General features: G+C 57.6%; 1 protein-coding gene across 4 annotated transcripts in view; it reads left to right on the top strand.

The window, feature by feature from the left end:
* The window catches only part of MAPK4 (mitogen-activated protein kinase 4), a 53189-nt gene that overhangs the window by 12259 nt on the left and 24560 nt on the right, over positions 1-16370 (top strand). For 2 of the 4 annotated variants that reach the window (XM_058826553.1, XM_058826552.1), the window contains exons 2-3: positions 13292-13485; positions 13958-14682. In XM_058826553.1, coding sequence (XP_058682536.1) covers positions 14137-14682 — 546 coding nt within the window. In that variant the 5' untranslated portion in view covers positions 13292-13485; positions 13958-14136. Of the gene's footprint in view, positions 1-5266; positions 5362-12706; positions 12725-13291; positions 13486-13957; positions 14683-16370 lie in introns of those variants that run through there. The other 2 variants (XM_058826554.1, XM_058826555.1) reach the window with 2 other exon arrangements.

Below are 16370 nucleotides of genomic sequence, written 5' to 3'. Positions count from 1 at the left end.
TTTCCTGGGTGGGAATGTGATGCCTGCAGAGCAGACCTGCTCCTCCAGGTGCTGGGCAAGCGGAGTGAACGTGGGCATCTCCCACCCTGCGTGGGACACAGCCATGGGTCCCACCTGGTGCTGGATGCCGTGGTGGCCGGGAAGTCTGATTTCAGACTCCTTTCTGGGGATGTTTTCCTGGGAGCTACTCTGCTTGTGGCCAGAGAGAGAGGGCTTTGGGCTTGTCAGCTCTGTGGGAGCGCAGGTGCCCCGAGGGGACCCGGCACGAATTCACCCCGGGTCAGCCTGGCCTCGGCGTTCCTTGCCCAGCACAGTGTGTCCTGTGCTCCTGCTCCCCTCCAGTCCATTCCTCAGCTCAGCATGGGAGGAATGCAGCCTTGGGTCCAGCTCAATTAATTCCTTCTGCAGCTCAGCCAAGGGAGCCCAGGGATGGATCCGTTTCCCTCTGCAGCGTTCATTCATTCAGCTCCTGCCTGCTTCAACACACCTCTGCTGCCTTGTGATCTCCCTCCACCCAGGTTATTTGGAGAAATGCTTTCTAAAAATAGCCTCCCGGTTTTTCCGGTATTATTCTGTGCAGCTCTGAAAACCTGCCTACAAAGTCTGTCCAGCTCATTGATGTTCCCTTAAAATACAGCTAATCCATGTAATCTCATTATAGTAGTAGGTGATTATACTGACAGCAAGCTTTAGCAGTGGTCCAGCAAAGCCTTTTATTCCCTATCTGTTATTATGTGGGCGGCTAAAAGTTGCTGGGAGCGCATTTTGGGTTTGGTCGGTCTATTTCGGGAGCAGGACTTACAATATTTTTGTTTTAATTCCCTAGGAAATGTCCTGCATTGTTTGTGACGTTGCCAGCACGTTTTTGCCGCCGTCCCTCAGCTTTGCTGGCTGCTGGCATCCCATGGCTGTGCTGCAGGGTGTCCCAAAATTACCGGGCAGCACCGAAGCAGCAGAGGTCGGTTTTTACAGCAGAGCAGATGAGGGGGAGCTTTGCCACATGTGGGGTTCCCTGTTTGCAGGTGTGGGGTGGCCCCTCTCTCCAGGGACAAGCAGAAGGGGGGTTTTGGGATGCTGAGCGATCCCTCCCAGCGCTGGGAGGACCTGCCCTGCCTCGCCAGGCAGGCTGGACGCGAGGCTCAGGCACACGGAGAGCTGCTGAGCAAGGAGCACAGGGCAGTTTGGGCTGGAAAGGCGGCTCCAGCCTGCCCTCAGAGAGGGGCACGTCCCAGGAGAGGCTCCTTTCTGAGCCCCTGTGTGCTTGGATCGAGGACTGGCTGAGCTGGGGCCAAATCCCACAGTGCTGCCTCTGGGTAGCCTGCTGGAGGTCCTGCTGCTTCTCCCCAAGGCCTGGCCAGCCTTGGCTGGGGACAGCAGGCTACAGGGCTTGGTGTGCTCAGTGCTGGCCCTGCTGGCCCTGCTCCATCATCATCAAATCACAGAATATCCTGAGCTGGAGGGAGCCACCAGGATCCTCCAGTCCAGCTCCTGGCCCTGCACAGACACCCCAACAATCCCAGCCTGGGCACCCCTGGCAGCGCTGTCCAAAGGCTCCTGGAGCTCTGGCAGCCTCGGGAATGTCACCATTCCCTGGGGAGCCTGGGCAGTGCCAGCACCCTCTGGGGGAAGAACCTTGCCCTGAGATCCCACCTGAACCTCCCTGGCACAGCTCCAGCCGCTCCCTGGGTGCTGTCCCTGTCACCACTGAGATGAGACCGGTGTCTACCCCTGCTTCTCCCCTCCTCTGGAAGTTGTAACTGCAGTGGGGTCTCCCCTCAGTCTCCTCCACCCAAATAGGCCCCTCCGGACCCTTCCCCATCCCCGTGTGCCTCCTTTGGACACCGACAGCTTTGTATCTCCCTTACACTGTGGCAGCAGCAGTGCAGGGCAGAGTGGGACAATCCCCCTCCTCCATGGTGTCTCTGGTGGCCTCAGGACAGGGCTGTCCCTCCTGGCTCCAGGGCACTGCTGGCTCAGATCCACCAGCAGGTCCCTTTCCACGGCCCTGCTGTCCAGCAGTGGCCTGGGGGTGCTCCCTTTGGCCACAGCTGGCCAGAGGGCTGTCTGCAGGTGGCTGTCCCACCGACACGGGGCCGCAGCTGCAGCCCCCAGCCCCGGCGCTGCTGCCTGGGAGAGTGGGGGGCACGGGGGTGCTACTGCTGGGGGCACAGCTCCAGTCCCCTCCCTGCGGGGCTTTGCCCCCTTCCCATGGCTGAGGGAGGATCTCTCCTGCCCTGCTGGGGCTGGAGGGACCTGGGACCACATTGCTGTGGGGCTGCAAGGACCTGAAACCATTGCTGTGGGGCTGCAAGGACCTGGGACCATTGCTATGGGGCTGCAAGGACCTGGGACCATTACTATGGGGCTGCAAGGACCTGGGACACCATTGCCGTGGGGCTGCAAGGACCTGGGACCATTGCTGTGGGGCTGCAAGGACCTGGGACACCATTGCTGTGGGGCTGCAGGGACCTGAAACCATTGCTATGGGGCTGCAAGGACCTGGGACCATTGCTGTGGGGCTGCAAGGACCTGGGACCATTGCTGTGGGGCTGCAGGGACCTGGGACCATTGCTGTGGGGCTGCAAGGACCTGGGGTCATTGCTGTGGGGCTGCAAGGACCTGGGACCATTGCTGTGGGGCTGCAAGGACCTGGGACCATTTCTGTGGGGCTGCAAGGACCTGGGACACCATTGCTGTGGGGCTTCAAGGACCTGGGGCCATTGCTATGGGGCTGCAAGGACCTGGGGCCATTGCTATGGGGCTGCAAGGACGTGGGACCATTTCTGTGGGGCTGCAGGGACGTGGGACCATTTCTGTGGGGCTGCAAGGACCTGGGACCACATTGCTGTGGGGCTGCAAGGACCTGGGACCATTGCTATGGGGCTGCAAGGACCTGGGACCATTGCTGTGGGGCTGCAAGGACCTGGGACCATTGCTGTGGGGCTGCAAGGACCTGGGGCCATTGCTGTGGGGCTGCAAGGACCTGAAACCATTGCTATGGGGCTGCAAGGACCTGGGACACCATTGCTGTGGGGCTGCAAGGACCTGGGACCATTGCTGTGGGGCTGCAAGGACCTGGGACCATTGCTGTGGGGCTGCAAGGACCTGGGACCATTGCTATGGGGCTGCAAGGACCTGAAACCATTGCTGTGGGGCTGCAGGGACCTGGGACCATTGCTGTGGGGCTGCAAGGACCTGGGACCATTGTTATGGGGCTGCAAGGACCTGGGACACCATTGCTGTGGGGCTGCAAGGACCTGAAACCATTGCTGTGGGGCTGCAAGGACCTGGGACACCATTGCTGTGGGGCTTCAAGGACCTGGGACCATTGCTGTGGGGCTGGAGGGAGCTGGGACCATTGCTGTGGGGCTGCAGGGACCTGGGACCATTGTTATGGGGCTGCAAGGACCTGGGACCATTGTTATGGGGCTGCAAGGACCTGGGACCATTGCTGTGGGGCTGCAAGGACCTGGGACCATTGCTATGGGGCTGCAAGGACGTGGGACCATTGCTGTGGGGCTGCAAGGACCTGAAACCATTGCCTTGCTGGCACACGCTACACATACCTCCTTTGGGGCAAATTCCTCCTGCAGCCTTCTCAGGGACAATAAAAAAAAAAAAAAACAACTCTAGGGCTGTTCCGGTATTTTTTTTTAAGAAAAAAAGTTATTTTTTTAATATCCATCCTGATTTTGCTTCTCTTCATCCAGCCCCTCCAGTGATAACACAGGCAAAGCCCTGAGCCGTGGCGTCCCGGGGAGGAAAGGCTCAGCGCTGACAAAGTGCCGGCTCAGAGTGGATTTGTAATCTCTTTTCTGTGGAAGAAAAGACTGTAGATGCCAAAGCGAAAGGGCAAAGTGATTTGCCCCAGTGAGGTGTCGTGTTTCTGCTCTGATTTATGGCAAGGGGAGAGGCTTCTGAGTCATCCCTTCCAGGAACTTCTTTATTTTGGTAACGGAGATAATTCTGCTGGTTTTAAATCAATGTGTTGTCAGTCAGCAAAAGCCCGTGTGGGATGGGAACCACAGCTGGCAGGGGATGGGGCTGACCAGGGGATGGGGCTGGGGCTGACCAGGGGATGGGGCTGACCAGGGGATGGGGCTGGGGCTGACCAGGGGATGGGGCTGACCAGGGGATGGGGATGACCAGGGGATGGGGCTGGGGCTGACCAGTGGATGGGGCTGGGGCTGACCAGGGGCTGGGGATGACCAGGGGATGGGGCTGGGGCTGACCAGGGGCTGGGGATGACCAGTGGATGGGGCTGGGGCTGACCAGGGGATGGGGATGACCAGGGACTGGGGCTGGGGCTGACCAGGGGCTGGGGCTGACCAGTGGCTGGGGCTGGGGCTGACCAGGGGCTGGGGCTGACCAGGGGATGGGGCTGGGGCTGACCAGGGGATGGGGATGACCAGGGGATGGGGCTGGGGCTGACCAGGGGATGGGGCTGACCAGGGACTGGGGCTGACCATGGAGTGGGACTGACCATGGAGTGGGACTGGGGCTGACCAGAGGCTGGGGCTGACCAGGGGATGGGGCTGGGACTCACCAGAGGCAGGGACCAGAGCTGACCAGGGATAGAGACTGGGGCTGGGGCTGACCAGGCACTGGTGCTGACCAGAGAGGGTCCTGGGGCTGACCAGGGGCTGGAGCTGGCCAAAGACAGGGGCTGGAGCTGCCCTTAGAGGGTCCTGGAGCTGACCAGGGGATGGGGCTGGCCAAAGACAGGGGCTGGAGCTGCCCTTAGAGGGTCCTGGAGCTGACCAGGGGATGGGGCTGGCCAAAGACAGGGGCTGGAGCTGCCCTTAGAGGGTCCTGGGGCTGACCAGGGGATGGGGCTGGGGCTGACCATGGGCTGGGACTCACCAGGGGCAGGGACTGGAGCTGACCAGGGACAGAGGTTGGGGCTGACCAGGCACTGGGGCTGTCCAGAGAGGGTCCTGGGGCTGACCAGGATTGGGGCTGCCCAGTCCCCCAAAGACAGGGGCTGTGGCTGCCCAGAGAGGGTCCTGGTGCTGCCCAGGGGCTGGAGCTGAGCCCAGTGCAGCGAGCCGCTGGGCCATGCAGCAGTGGTGGGTGCGTGCCACAGGGGCTGCCCACGGGCCGGGGCCGTGCCAGGGGAAGGCCAGAGGCAGTGGGGCAGTCCTGCTGGCGTGGGGCTCGCGGGCCCAGCCGTGTTTGTTCAGGCTCTGTCTGGTGGCTGGCTGGCTGCAGACAGCCGAGCCCCGAGCGGTTTCATGAGCTGGGTCCCGCCGGGAGACGAGGCCTGTCGCCACGTCTGGGCTCTGCTGGGCCACTCAGCCCCTCCACGGCTGATTGACTCAGGGACAGATGGGTGGCTTTCCCACACTGCCTAAAGCCCCTGTGAGTGTCAGCAAGTTCTTCTTTGTTTTCTGTTCTTTCTGTGAGCTAATGAGCGTTGTCTGATTTTTCTTTCTCCTTTTATTTTTTTTTCCTGAGTGTATTTTGGCCTGTCCACAATTGCCCTAGCTGTTAAGGAGGAGAATTCCTGTTTTCCTGGGCGAGGTTTGGGCAGCAGAGCTGGCTTTGCAGAGCCGGGTGATGCTGCTCTGCTTGTTTACAGTGCCTGGGAAAACTGTGTGTTTTGCTGCTGGTCACGCCAGGATTTGGGGTCGTTTTGTGCTGTTTCCCTTCGGTTTGCCTTTTCCCTCTGGCTTCTCCCACAGGCTCGTGAGGATTTTGCCCTCCTTCTGTGGCTGTGCTGCTTGTGCTGCTTGATGCCTTCTGGCTTTTGGCTGGTGGCACATCTGCTGATCTCGCCGACGAGTTCCTTGGTTCCTGGTATTAAAGGCGACTTGATGAGGTGTATTTTCAGAGCAGCAGGAACACGGCCCGCTCCTGAGCAGGCTGCATGGCTGGTGCAGGCTGTCAGGGGAGCGGGGCCACCCATGAGAACAGGCTGTGGGGAGGCAGGCTTTGCACATCACCCAGGGCACCTGGTGCGCCGTGTGTCTGCGGCTCTGCTGGGGCTGGGGACATGAAATCCGCCTTCAGATGCCTGAGTGTCATTGGTTTGACTGGCCATCTCTGTCTCTTCGCTGTAACCAGCTCTGGCGTGAGAGGGCCTGATTGTGCCACCGGTGATCAGCAAGAGGCTGGCTCAGAGCAGCTCCCAGCAGCAGCCTGACCCTGAGCTGCTGGCACACGGGTCCCTGCAGGCTGGTGAGCGCTCCTGGAGCGCCAGGCTGGGGTCCTGCTGGGGACCCCCACATGGGGGGCACACAGCACAGGAGCATCCCCTGTTCTCCAGCATCCTTCAGACACGAGCAGCTTGTTGTTCACCACGAGGTTTGGGGCACTTGGAAGTGCTCTGCTGGCCTGTGGATGTGGCATTTGGGGCCGTGGTGCGGTGGCACCGGGCTAGTGTTTGGACTCGGTGATCTTAGAGGCCTTTCCCAGCCTTGAACAGCTCCCTGTGCTGAGGTGGGGATGGCTTTGCTGGGCTGGGCTCTTGCCCTGGGTCTCCCTGGGATGTCCTGAGCCCCGCTGTGCTGCTGCTCCCGGTCAGTGCTGGGGTCTGGGGGTCACAGGGACGGTGACACCGAGCCCCAGCCCCATGGCACACACCTGGCACTCCTGAGCAGGGCAGAAGGGTGCAAAGCAGGGAACCAGGCCCTGTGGGTTGCAGCTGCAGGGGCAGAGGAGGAGGAGGAGGAGGAGGAGAGCAGAGCTTTGCCTCCACCTGCGCTCATCTCTGAGGAGCCACCATCCCCAGGGCTCTCTGTGGGATGCTCTGCGGAGCTGAGCGCCAGGAGCCATGTTTATTGATTGCTGGACTAATTAAATTTCAGCCTTGGAGCAGTTGCTGGCGTGGGAGCAAAGAGCAACAGGAGCCTCATCCTTATTTCCTGCTGCTCCAGCAGCTCCAGCTCTGTGGCTAGAGCTCGGACTAAGAGAGAGAGCTAAACCTCTCTCGAGCTTGGAGAGGTCTCCTGAAGACAGGCAGGCCTTCAGCCAGTCTGAAGGCATCATGGGGGCAGTGGGACAGGGACAAAGGGTTTCTGAGAGGCTTTGGCTGCAGAGGGAAGAGAAGTAATGGAAAATGCACCTGGTTGTGCTGCTAGGAGAGCTTCTCTGCAGGAGGTGTGATGGCCTGTGGGATCTGGCCCTTCACAAGGGGTGCCATCCAGAGGTGTCACCCCGCTCTGATTAGCACCTGAGCTGCCCTCCTGATGACAGACATCCTGCTCACACTCTCAGCTTTTGCAGGTTCACCCAGCCAGGGGCATCAGTGCCCCTCCGAGTGGGGCTGGTGCAAGGAAAATCTCACTCAGGTGTCACCCTTGGGCTTGTGCTGGGATGTGCGGGGAGCTCGCTGGGATGTGACAGCAGAGAGCCCACGTGAGGGCACCCTGAGCTCTTTGAAGGCACTCTGAACCCCTTTGAGGGCACTCTGAGCCCCTTTGAGGGCACTCTGAGCCCCTTTGAGGGCACCCAGAGCCCTGTGAGGGCACCCAGAACCCTGTGAGGGTGCCCTGAGCCCCTGTGAGGCCACCTAAAGCAAGTGTGAGGGCACCCTGAACCCCTTTGAGGGCACCTAGAGCTACTGTGAGGGCACTCAGAGCTGCTGTGAGGGCATCCAGAGCTTCCATGAGGGCACCCTGAGCCCTATAAGGGCACCCAAAACGCCCATCAGGGCACCCAAAGCCCTGTGAGGGCACCCAAAACCTCCATCAGGGCACCCAAAACCTCCATCAGGGCACCCAAAACCCCCATCAGGGCACCCAAAACCCCCATCAGGGCACCCAGAGCCCCAAGAGGATGAAGGGAGCAGAAAGATCAGTGCAAATCCCAGCATCAGGGCATCATCCTGCTTCCCTTGCACAGAGGAGTGCAAGGGAGAGAGAGGAAGAATGGAAGAATAAAAGAAACTTCCTCATTCTTCCCCCCATCTTTGTATTTTATGGCTCCAAGACCTCTGCATCTGTGCAGGGGCAGCTGCTGGTAAAAAAGCGAGTGAGAGGTGAATTGGAACTGTGCAGTGCAGTCAGTGTTCATCAGGAGGGAATATCTCTATATTATTCTGAAATGCGTTATTCTGAAATGCAGAGTGTTTGTTTTTTTTTTAATTTGGTGTTTTAACTCTGTTTGAGCACCTCCAATCCCTCCCGGCCACCCCCCGGTGTCCATCCCTTCCCTGGTGGCTGCAGGGTGGGCTGCTGGGCGCTCCTGACCCTTCCCTCCAGCCCCAGTGTGGATCTGAGCCATGGCCATGGCACATATTTATTGAATTTAGGGGATTTGTGTCCTGCAGCAGAGGAGGACGGCTGTGTGTGCCTTCTGGGAGTGCCCCAGAGCTTCCCTGTCCTTGAGCTAGGGCGAGTGGGAAAGGGATGGGAAGGAGGGCTCGGATCTCTGAGAGCTGGTGTCCCTTTGCCAGCCCACCAGCAGCAGGCTGGGTGCCTCCCAGGTCAGGCTCGTTTTCCCTGCACACTGCTTTGCTGTGCTCCCAAGCTCTGATCCTGCCCTAACCCTGTCCTGCTGCAGCTGTCCTGAAGCTCCCGCTGAATTTGGCTCCTCCAGTGGATATCAGAACCCGGCCCCACCAGCCTCAGAAGCTGCTGGAAGCCTGGTCAGCAGTTCCATGAAAGCTGACTGCATTTTCCCTGCTGTTTTCTGGGCTGCCGGGACCGGCAGCAGTTGTGGTTGGGCTGCTGAAATAACCCTTCTTCCTCAGCACAGCCATGGAGAGCCACGGCCTGGGGGGAAACTGGGCCTGCTGAGGGCATCTCCCTGGGGCTTCTGCCAGGCTCTCAGGAGCCAGGTGTGGCTCGGAGAATGGGGAAGGCAGGAAAAATGACCTCTGTGGTCTTTCCTGAGAGGCTGGTCAGCCTGGTCTGTGGGGCTTGCTGCTGTCTCAGGTGGAGGAGGCAGACAGCAGATGCAGACAGAGCTCAGTCACTGAGTCACAGGGTGGCTTGGGTGGGAAGGGACTTCAGGGTCATCTCATTCCACCCCTGCCACGGGCAGGGACACCTTCCAGTGTCCCAGGCTGCTCCAAGCCCTGGCCAGCCCCAGCTGCTCTGGGCACCCTGTGCCAGGGCCTGCCCACCCTCCCAGCCAGCAATTCCTTCCCAATATCCCAGCTGGGCCTGCCCTCTGGCACTGGGAAGCCATTGCCTGGCTGCTGTCCCTGCAGGCCTTGTCCCCAGTCCCTGGGCAGCTCTCCTGGAGCCCCTTTAGGCCCTGCCAGGGGCTCTCAGCTCTCCCTGGAGCCTTCTCTTGTGCAGGGGAGCAGCCCCAGCTCTCCCAGGCTGGCTCCAGAGCAGAGGGGCTCCAGCCCTGGCAGCAGCTGCGTGGCCTCCTCTGGGCTGGCTCCAGCAGCTCCACGTCCTTGTGCTGTTGTTGCCCAGGGCTGGGGCAGCTCTGCAGGTGGGGTCTCACCTGAGCACAGGGGCACAGGGGCAGAATCCCCCCTTGACCTGCCTCTCTCCCACCCCTGTGGGATCCTGTCTGCTGCTCTTGGCCACGGAACATCTCCCTGTTTAGGAGCTTCTCCCTGGATGTTCAGTGAGGGAGACACAGCCACGAGGGTCAGGACAGGGGCGTGACTTGCTGGGTGCCAGGGCCATCCTTTGGGGTGATTCTGCCCCTCTAATTGCAGAAGCTGCAGCAGGGCCCTCACCAGCTGGGAGCGAGTCCTAGCCAGGAGCATCACAAAGGCCACCACTTTGCTTGTCAGGAAAAGTAGGGCTCTTTCTTCCCTTTCTTCCCCCCTCATATGTTGCGTGTTCCCTTTCAGTGCTTCTAGAGCTCTACTAATTATTAATAATGAGGCTGACGAGGCAGGACTTGGTTTCTTTCCATTGCGTCTAGAGTGAGCCAAGAAGCCTGGCGTGGGCTCTGGCTCCTGCCCGCCGCTACCTGGGCTCAGCAGCCCCGCGGGGTTTTGCTCCCCGAGTCACAGGAGGGTTTGGTTGGTTGGGACCTTGTGGACCACCGGAGTGCCCAGGAGCTGGGCAGCGTGCTGGCTCTGTGTGCTGCGGCTCAGCTGAGGGGCAGAGATGGGTGACAGAGCCCACGTGGCATCACGTTAAAGCACAGTGGTCCCAGCCCGGTTTCACACAGTTCCCTTCGGGCCAGCAGGACGTTTTGGTTGATTTTATTTTTTTATTTTCCTCGTCAGGCTGTCTCTGAGAGATGTGTGCAGAGACTGAGATCTCCAGTGAGGGAGCTCAGTGGGAAAGCCCCACTGCTGCTGCAGCCCCCTGGCTGCTCATCAGGCTGCCCTTGAGCAGTGGTCCTCGAAGCCCCTGGTAGCTGTGGGTGGTTTGAGCAGCATGTGCTCCCTCTGCACTGCCTCACAGCTTTGTCACCATGCTGGGGAACCCCCCTGCTCCTTCCTCGCAACCCTCGGGGTTTATCCACCTCCCTGTTGCCTTTCTCGCCTTGTCCCCCATCTGTTTCTGTCCCCCTGGTTCACCGGAGGGCCGAGGCAGTTCTCTGGTGCCTGCCCCGCTCCCTGACGGCACGAGCAGCTCTCTCTGTTCATCCTTTGCCTGCAAAAGCCAGCATTAGATAATTGCTGGGTTGAAAAGAGGCTGTAATTATTTTTGCTTCCTGACTAGAGGAGCAGGCAGTGCTTGCCAAGCGGCTCGGTAACTGCTGGCAGATGCTCTTCAGAGGGCATCCCTGCCCTGCCTACATCCTCCCTGCCATCAGATGCTCCGTATGTCTTCATTTTAACTGTTAGCTGGCTCCCTCTCCAAATCGCTGCTCCCTGCTGCCCTGGAGCCGTGCGTTTCTCATCCCCCTTCAGCAATGGGTGATTGCTCAGCATTTAATGTTTTCCCTGGTATTTTGTTTTTCCTGGTAACTTCTGCCAGGGAGCAGGAGGGTCCCTGCAGCACTGCTTGGGGAGCAGGAGCAGGCTGTGAACCCGCTGCTGGGTTAATGGAGCAGCTCTAGTGATTAAGGGCTCTAACAGAGCCATTGTTCTGGCATGAAGAACACAACAGGAGCAGATCCAGAGTTATCTTATTTTATATTATTCTATTTTATTTTATTTTGTTATTTTGCATTATTTTACTTTATTTTATTTTATATTTTATTTTATTTTACTTTATTTTATATTTTATTTTATATTTTATTTTATTTTGTTTTATTATTTTACTTTATTTTACTATATTATACCTTATTTTACTTTATTTTATTTTACTTTATTTTATTTTATTCTGTTATTTTACTTTATTTTACTTCATTTTATATTTTATTTTGTTGTATTATTTAACTTTATTTTACTATATCATACTTTATTTTACTTTGTTTTATATTTTACTTTATTTTATTTTATTCAGTTATTTTACTTTATTTTGTTTTATTTTATATTTTATTTTGTTTTATCATTTTACTTTATTTTATATTTTATATATTTTTTATTATTTTTATACCTTATTTTATTTTATTTTACTTTATTTTGCCTTATTTTGCTCCTCTGAGCAGCGCTGGAACCAGCTGGTGACCTGGGAGGTCCCTGTGCAGCTGGGTGGTCCCTGCAGGTCCCCCTGGCTGGGAAGGACCCTCAGGGGGGTGTCACAGGGGCGAGGACGAGGTGCAGCGAGGTGAGGCTGGCCGGGGGTGTCTGGGAAGAGGCTGGAGCCAGGAGCAGTGTCCTTGCTCCTCGGAGCCTCTCAGACAGCTGCAGGGACACGTGGTGCCTTGGGGACCTTGAGCTGCTCATCTGGAAGGAAGAGCCCAGCTGTTTCCTCGTGCTTCAGACCTTTTGTTCCGTTCTGTTCCCAAATGAAGTGCAGGTGGGAGCCTCGGTGGAAAACTTGAAGCGCTTTCAGGGTCTTGAGCTGTCTTTTCGCAGCTGAAACAGCTGGGAGAAGTGGTCCCTTGCCCATGGCCACCTCTGCGTGGTCACCTGCCACCAGACAGTGACGTTTTGCCAGGAAGATCCCCCAAATAGTGTGATGCTCTGGCTGTAGGCACGTCCTCATCCCCGGCAGACGTGGGTGTTTGCCTGGGGAGGTGAGGCTCTGCCGTGGTGCAGATCCCTTCAAAAGCCACGGCGCCTTGAGGAGAGAGCCCTCGGCGTCTCGGGGGAGCGCACTGGCACAGCGGGATTGTGCTCCAGAGACGGGATTGTGTGCTCCAGAGACGGGATTGTGCTCCAGAGACGGGATTGTGCTCTGGGACGGGATTGTGCTCCAGAGACGGGATTGTGCTCCAGAGACGGGATTGTGCTCTGGGACGGGATTGTGCTCCAGAGACGGGATTGTGCTCTGGGACGGGATTGTGCTCCAGAGACGGGATTGTGCTCTGGGACGGGATTGTGCTCCAGAGACGGGATTGTGCTCCAGAGATGGGATTGTGCTCCAGAGACGGGATTGTGCTCTGGGACGGGATTGTGCTCTGGGACGGGATTGTGCTCTGGGACGGGATTGTGCTCCAGAGACGGGATTGTGCTCTGGGACGGGATTGTGCTCCAGAGATGGGATTGTGCTCCAGAGATGGGATTGTGCTCTGGGACGGGATTGTGTTCCAGAGACGGGATTGTGCTCTGGGACGGGATTGTGCTCCAGAGACGGGATTGTGCTCCAGAGATGGGATTGTGCTCCAGAGATGGGATTGTGCTCCAGAGACGGGATTGTGCTCCAGAGATGGGATTGTGCTCTGGGACGGGATTGTGCTCCAGAGACGGGATTGTGCTCCAGAGACAGCTCACTCTGCACCCACACCCTCCACTTACAGCCCTTAGTGAGTGAGAAAACAAACCTTACATCCTTCACGTACGAATACACGCACATTTACCTGCTCAGCTGCAATTTCACAGGAGTGGCAATGGCATCCCCGGGCTGCTGCCGAGGTTTGCTGTGCCACCTGAGCTCAGGGGGTGTCACGTCCTCACAGACAGCTCCCAAGGCTTTTTGCCTTCATTTGCCTGAGCAGTTTTGGTTGTTGCGAGCCAAGAAACTCCGTGGCCCTCTCGGCAGCCTGGCAGGGAGGGTTTGCCCCCTCATTTCTGTGTGTTTTGTGGGCAGTGGCAGACACCACACGCTCTTCAGCCACTGCAAATTGCTCTGTAACACTTTCGAGCAAATTTTGAAAAAGAAAAACAGAGGCAGTGAAGGGGAGAGGAAGAGCTGCATTTCTCTGTGCCTTACAAATGGGAAAGGGAGAATTAAGGAGCTGAGAAATGCTGTGTGCGTTGTGAGGGATAACTGATGATCCTCTGAAAGGTCACGGTTTTGCTCACAGTGAACCTTCAGCTCCGTGGGCAGGGCACAGACAGCTCTGGCAACAGATGGGTCCCTCTTTTCTCTTCCAGGAGTGAGGCTGGACCTGCTGCGGGGCTGTGCAGTGCGGGGAGCTCCTCAGGATGCTGTAGCCATCAGACCGCCCTCAGCTTCACCCGGGAAAGGCACACAGCAGGAAGGAGCTGGACTGGAAACTCTCTGAGCTGGAAAAAGCCTGGGTTTAGTCCTGCAGAGCAGTGGCTGCCGTGGGGCTCCGTGTGTGCCGGTGAGGAGGATGGGGTCTGGCCGTGCTGGAAGGGGAGCGGTGAGAAGGGTGAAGCTCTGCTGACCTCCAGGGAGCCCAGATGGGGCCTGGGTGCACCTCACTGGCAGGGGAATCACTGCCAAGGCTCGTGGGCAGGGAGGGTTTGGGGCAGGGCAGGGCCTGGGGCTGCTCTGGGCTCTGCCCCACAGCAGGGCCAGCTGGCTGTGGTGGTGCTGAGACATCAGGGACGCGGGGCTGTGCCACCAGCCCTGCGCTCTGGCGTTGTCTCCGGGACATTGCAGAAGGGAAGCAAGGCAGGGGCTGAAAAACATAGCAGTTTTTAAAATTTAATTTGATTTTTTAATCTCCAGTAAAAAAGAACCCTTCTGCTTTGACAGGGATCTCCGGGCTGTGTTTCTCTACGCTGCTTGGAAAGTCTGTTGGTTTCTCACCCAGTTTAGAACATTTCATTTCTCTGTGTGTGTGTCCTCAGGTTCGTTTTCACCCCACGTCCTCCTGAAGTGACGGGCTCAGAGCGAGACCCCTCCCCAGACATCTGTCAGTAATAATGAGGGGCTTGATTTCCAACTGCGTTTTTGACCTGGCGGCCCTGGGGCTCTGCCGGCTCTTGGAGTGACGAGGGCGGAGGAGCGGGACGGGCCGGAGCGCGCCATGGCCGAGAAGTGCGACTGCATGGCCAGCATGTACGGCTACGACCTGGGCTGCCGCTTCGTCAACTTCCGCCCGCTGGGCTTCGGGGCCAACGGGCTGGTGCTGTCGGCCCTGGACAGCCGCAGCTGCCGCAAGGTGGCCGTGAAGAAGCTGACGCTGGGCGACGCGCGCAGCATGAAGCACGCCTTCCGCGAGATCAAGATCATCCGCCGCCTGGACCACGAGAACATCGTCAAGGTCTACGAGGTGCTGGGCCCCAAGGGCGCCAACCTGCGCGGCGACTTCTTCAAGTTCAACATGGTGTACATCGTGCAGGAGTACATGGAGACGGACCTGGCGCGGCTGCTGGAGCAGGGCAAGCTGGCCGAGGAGCACGCCAAGCTCTTCATGTACCAGCTGCTGCGCGGGCTCAAGTACATCCACTCGGCCAACGTCCTGCACCGCGACCTCAAGCCGGCCAACATCTTCATCAGCACGGAGGACCTGGTGCTGAAGATCGGTGACTTCGGCCTGGCCAGGATCGTGGATCAGCACTACTCGCACAAGGTACGCAGTGCCGGCACGCGGAGGCGTCCAGCACCTGTAGGGTGTACGGGGCTGGGCCACGGCAGATCTTCCAGGGGGACTGGTCCTCTCTGGGCAGCTGTGAGCCCTGCTGGGTGGTCACTGCTGGTGACCACTCTGCCCCAAGCTAAGACACATGTCCATGGAATGATGGTTTGGGTGGGAAGGGACCTTTAAAGCTCATTCAGCTCAACCCCCCAGCAACAAGCAGAGACCTCTTCCACTGGATGGGGTTGCTCAGAGCCCTGTCCTGCCTGCCCTTCAATATTTTCTGGGCATAGCCTGTGCACTGAGCTCTGCCAGAGTCCCCAGGACTCTGCAGTGCTGCAAAGTGGGCACGGGAAGGGTTTGAGTGCCCCTCAGCTGCTTTTCATTGCTTTATATTGTGCATATCAAATACGTGCTCAGGTATTTTGTTCTGTCTCAGCAGTGGACCATGGGGAGGCGTGTGTTTGCTTGCTTTACTCAAATGACTAAGTTCTGTGTTTGTTGCTCTGCTGCTGTTAAAAAGCACAACCTGCTGGAAGTGCATGGAGAGGGGACCTGGCACATCCACACCCACTCTGCTGGGCTTTGTCCTCGCTTCAGTGCCAACCAGCTTCTTAAAAACCCAATTCCGTTTGAATTGCATTCATTAAACATCGGGGGTGAGGGGTGGGTGTTTGAGACTCAGTCAAATCCTTTCATCTGAGGTCCAAATAACGTGTGAAACTCTGGTGTCCCAGGCAGCAATAAAAACCCGAGTGACCGGGGCAGCCTGCAGTGCTGACAGCGGGCAGGCAGCGTGGGAGGCAGGCGGGGGAACGGGTGAGAGGGCTCTGTAACACACCATCCTGATGCTGATGGATCCCAAACAGGGATGTAAAGTGCAGGCTGGAGCTCTTGAGCCGTGCAGGAAGGTGGTGGAGGCTCCATCAGCCCGCGTATCCGCATGTTCCTGGGAGAAAGGAAAGCCACTGTGTGGTCTGCAGCTGGCATCTGGCTAAAGTCACTGTTTGGTGCTGCGACACGAGACAAAATTGGTTGTCTTGAGCTGGATGTGTCAGTGGGTGAGGGTGGGGACCCCCACGGGTCTGTTATTGTGCCTGTGCTGAGGTTTAAGTGCACTTTGCATTTACCGTGAGCTCCTGCCCATTGCTCTGGGAAGGGAGGCGTGGAAGGAAGGGGAGGCAGCAGAGGATGGCAAAAACATGATCTCGTGATCCTGAGCTGATTTATTCTGGGTACCAGTCTGGGCTGTGGGGAGAAGCAGAGCCTGGGGAAAAGGAATGAGGTTGCAGGAAGTGAGCACAGGGTTCCTGTCGCTCTGCCTGTCCTTTCCATGCTCCCTTCCTCACTCATTATTTATGGCCCAGCTCAGGAAGAGGCTCACACTTTTCAAACGTGTGATTTGTTTGTTTAAAGTCAGGTAACTCACAGAGAACACCCCTGCAAACAAGGCAGGCTACATGAACACAGAAAGTCTCTGGTTTAAGGAACATCGTGTTGTCAAGGACTGCGGGATCAGAGTAGGAGTCATCTGTTCGTGTCTGCTGCAGAATTATTGTTATTTCTAAGCAATTCTCAGTTGCCTTAATAACAGCCAGTGCAGTGGAAGGAACTGTCAAGGGCTGCAGCTTCATGTTGGTGTTTAACTCTGCCAGATGCCACTGCACAAGCATCCTCCACTT

Source organism: Poecile atricapillus, chromosome Z, assembly GCF_030490865.1.
Source record: "Poecile atricapillus isolate bPoeAtr1 chromosome Z, bPoeAtr1.hap1, whole genome shotgun sequence".
NCBI classification, from domain to species: domain Eukaryota; kingdom Metazoa; phylum Chordata; class Aves; order Passeriformes; family Paridae; genus Poecile; species Poecile atricapillus.
Note: the sequence above shows the minus strand (reverse complement) of the source record. Positions and strands in the feature narration are given on the sequence as shown.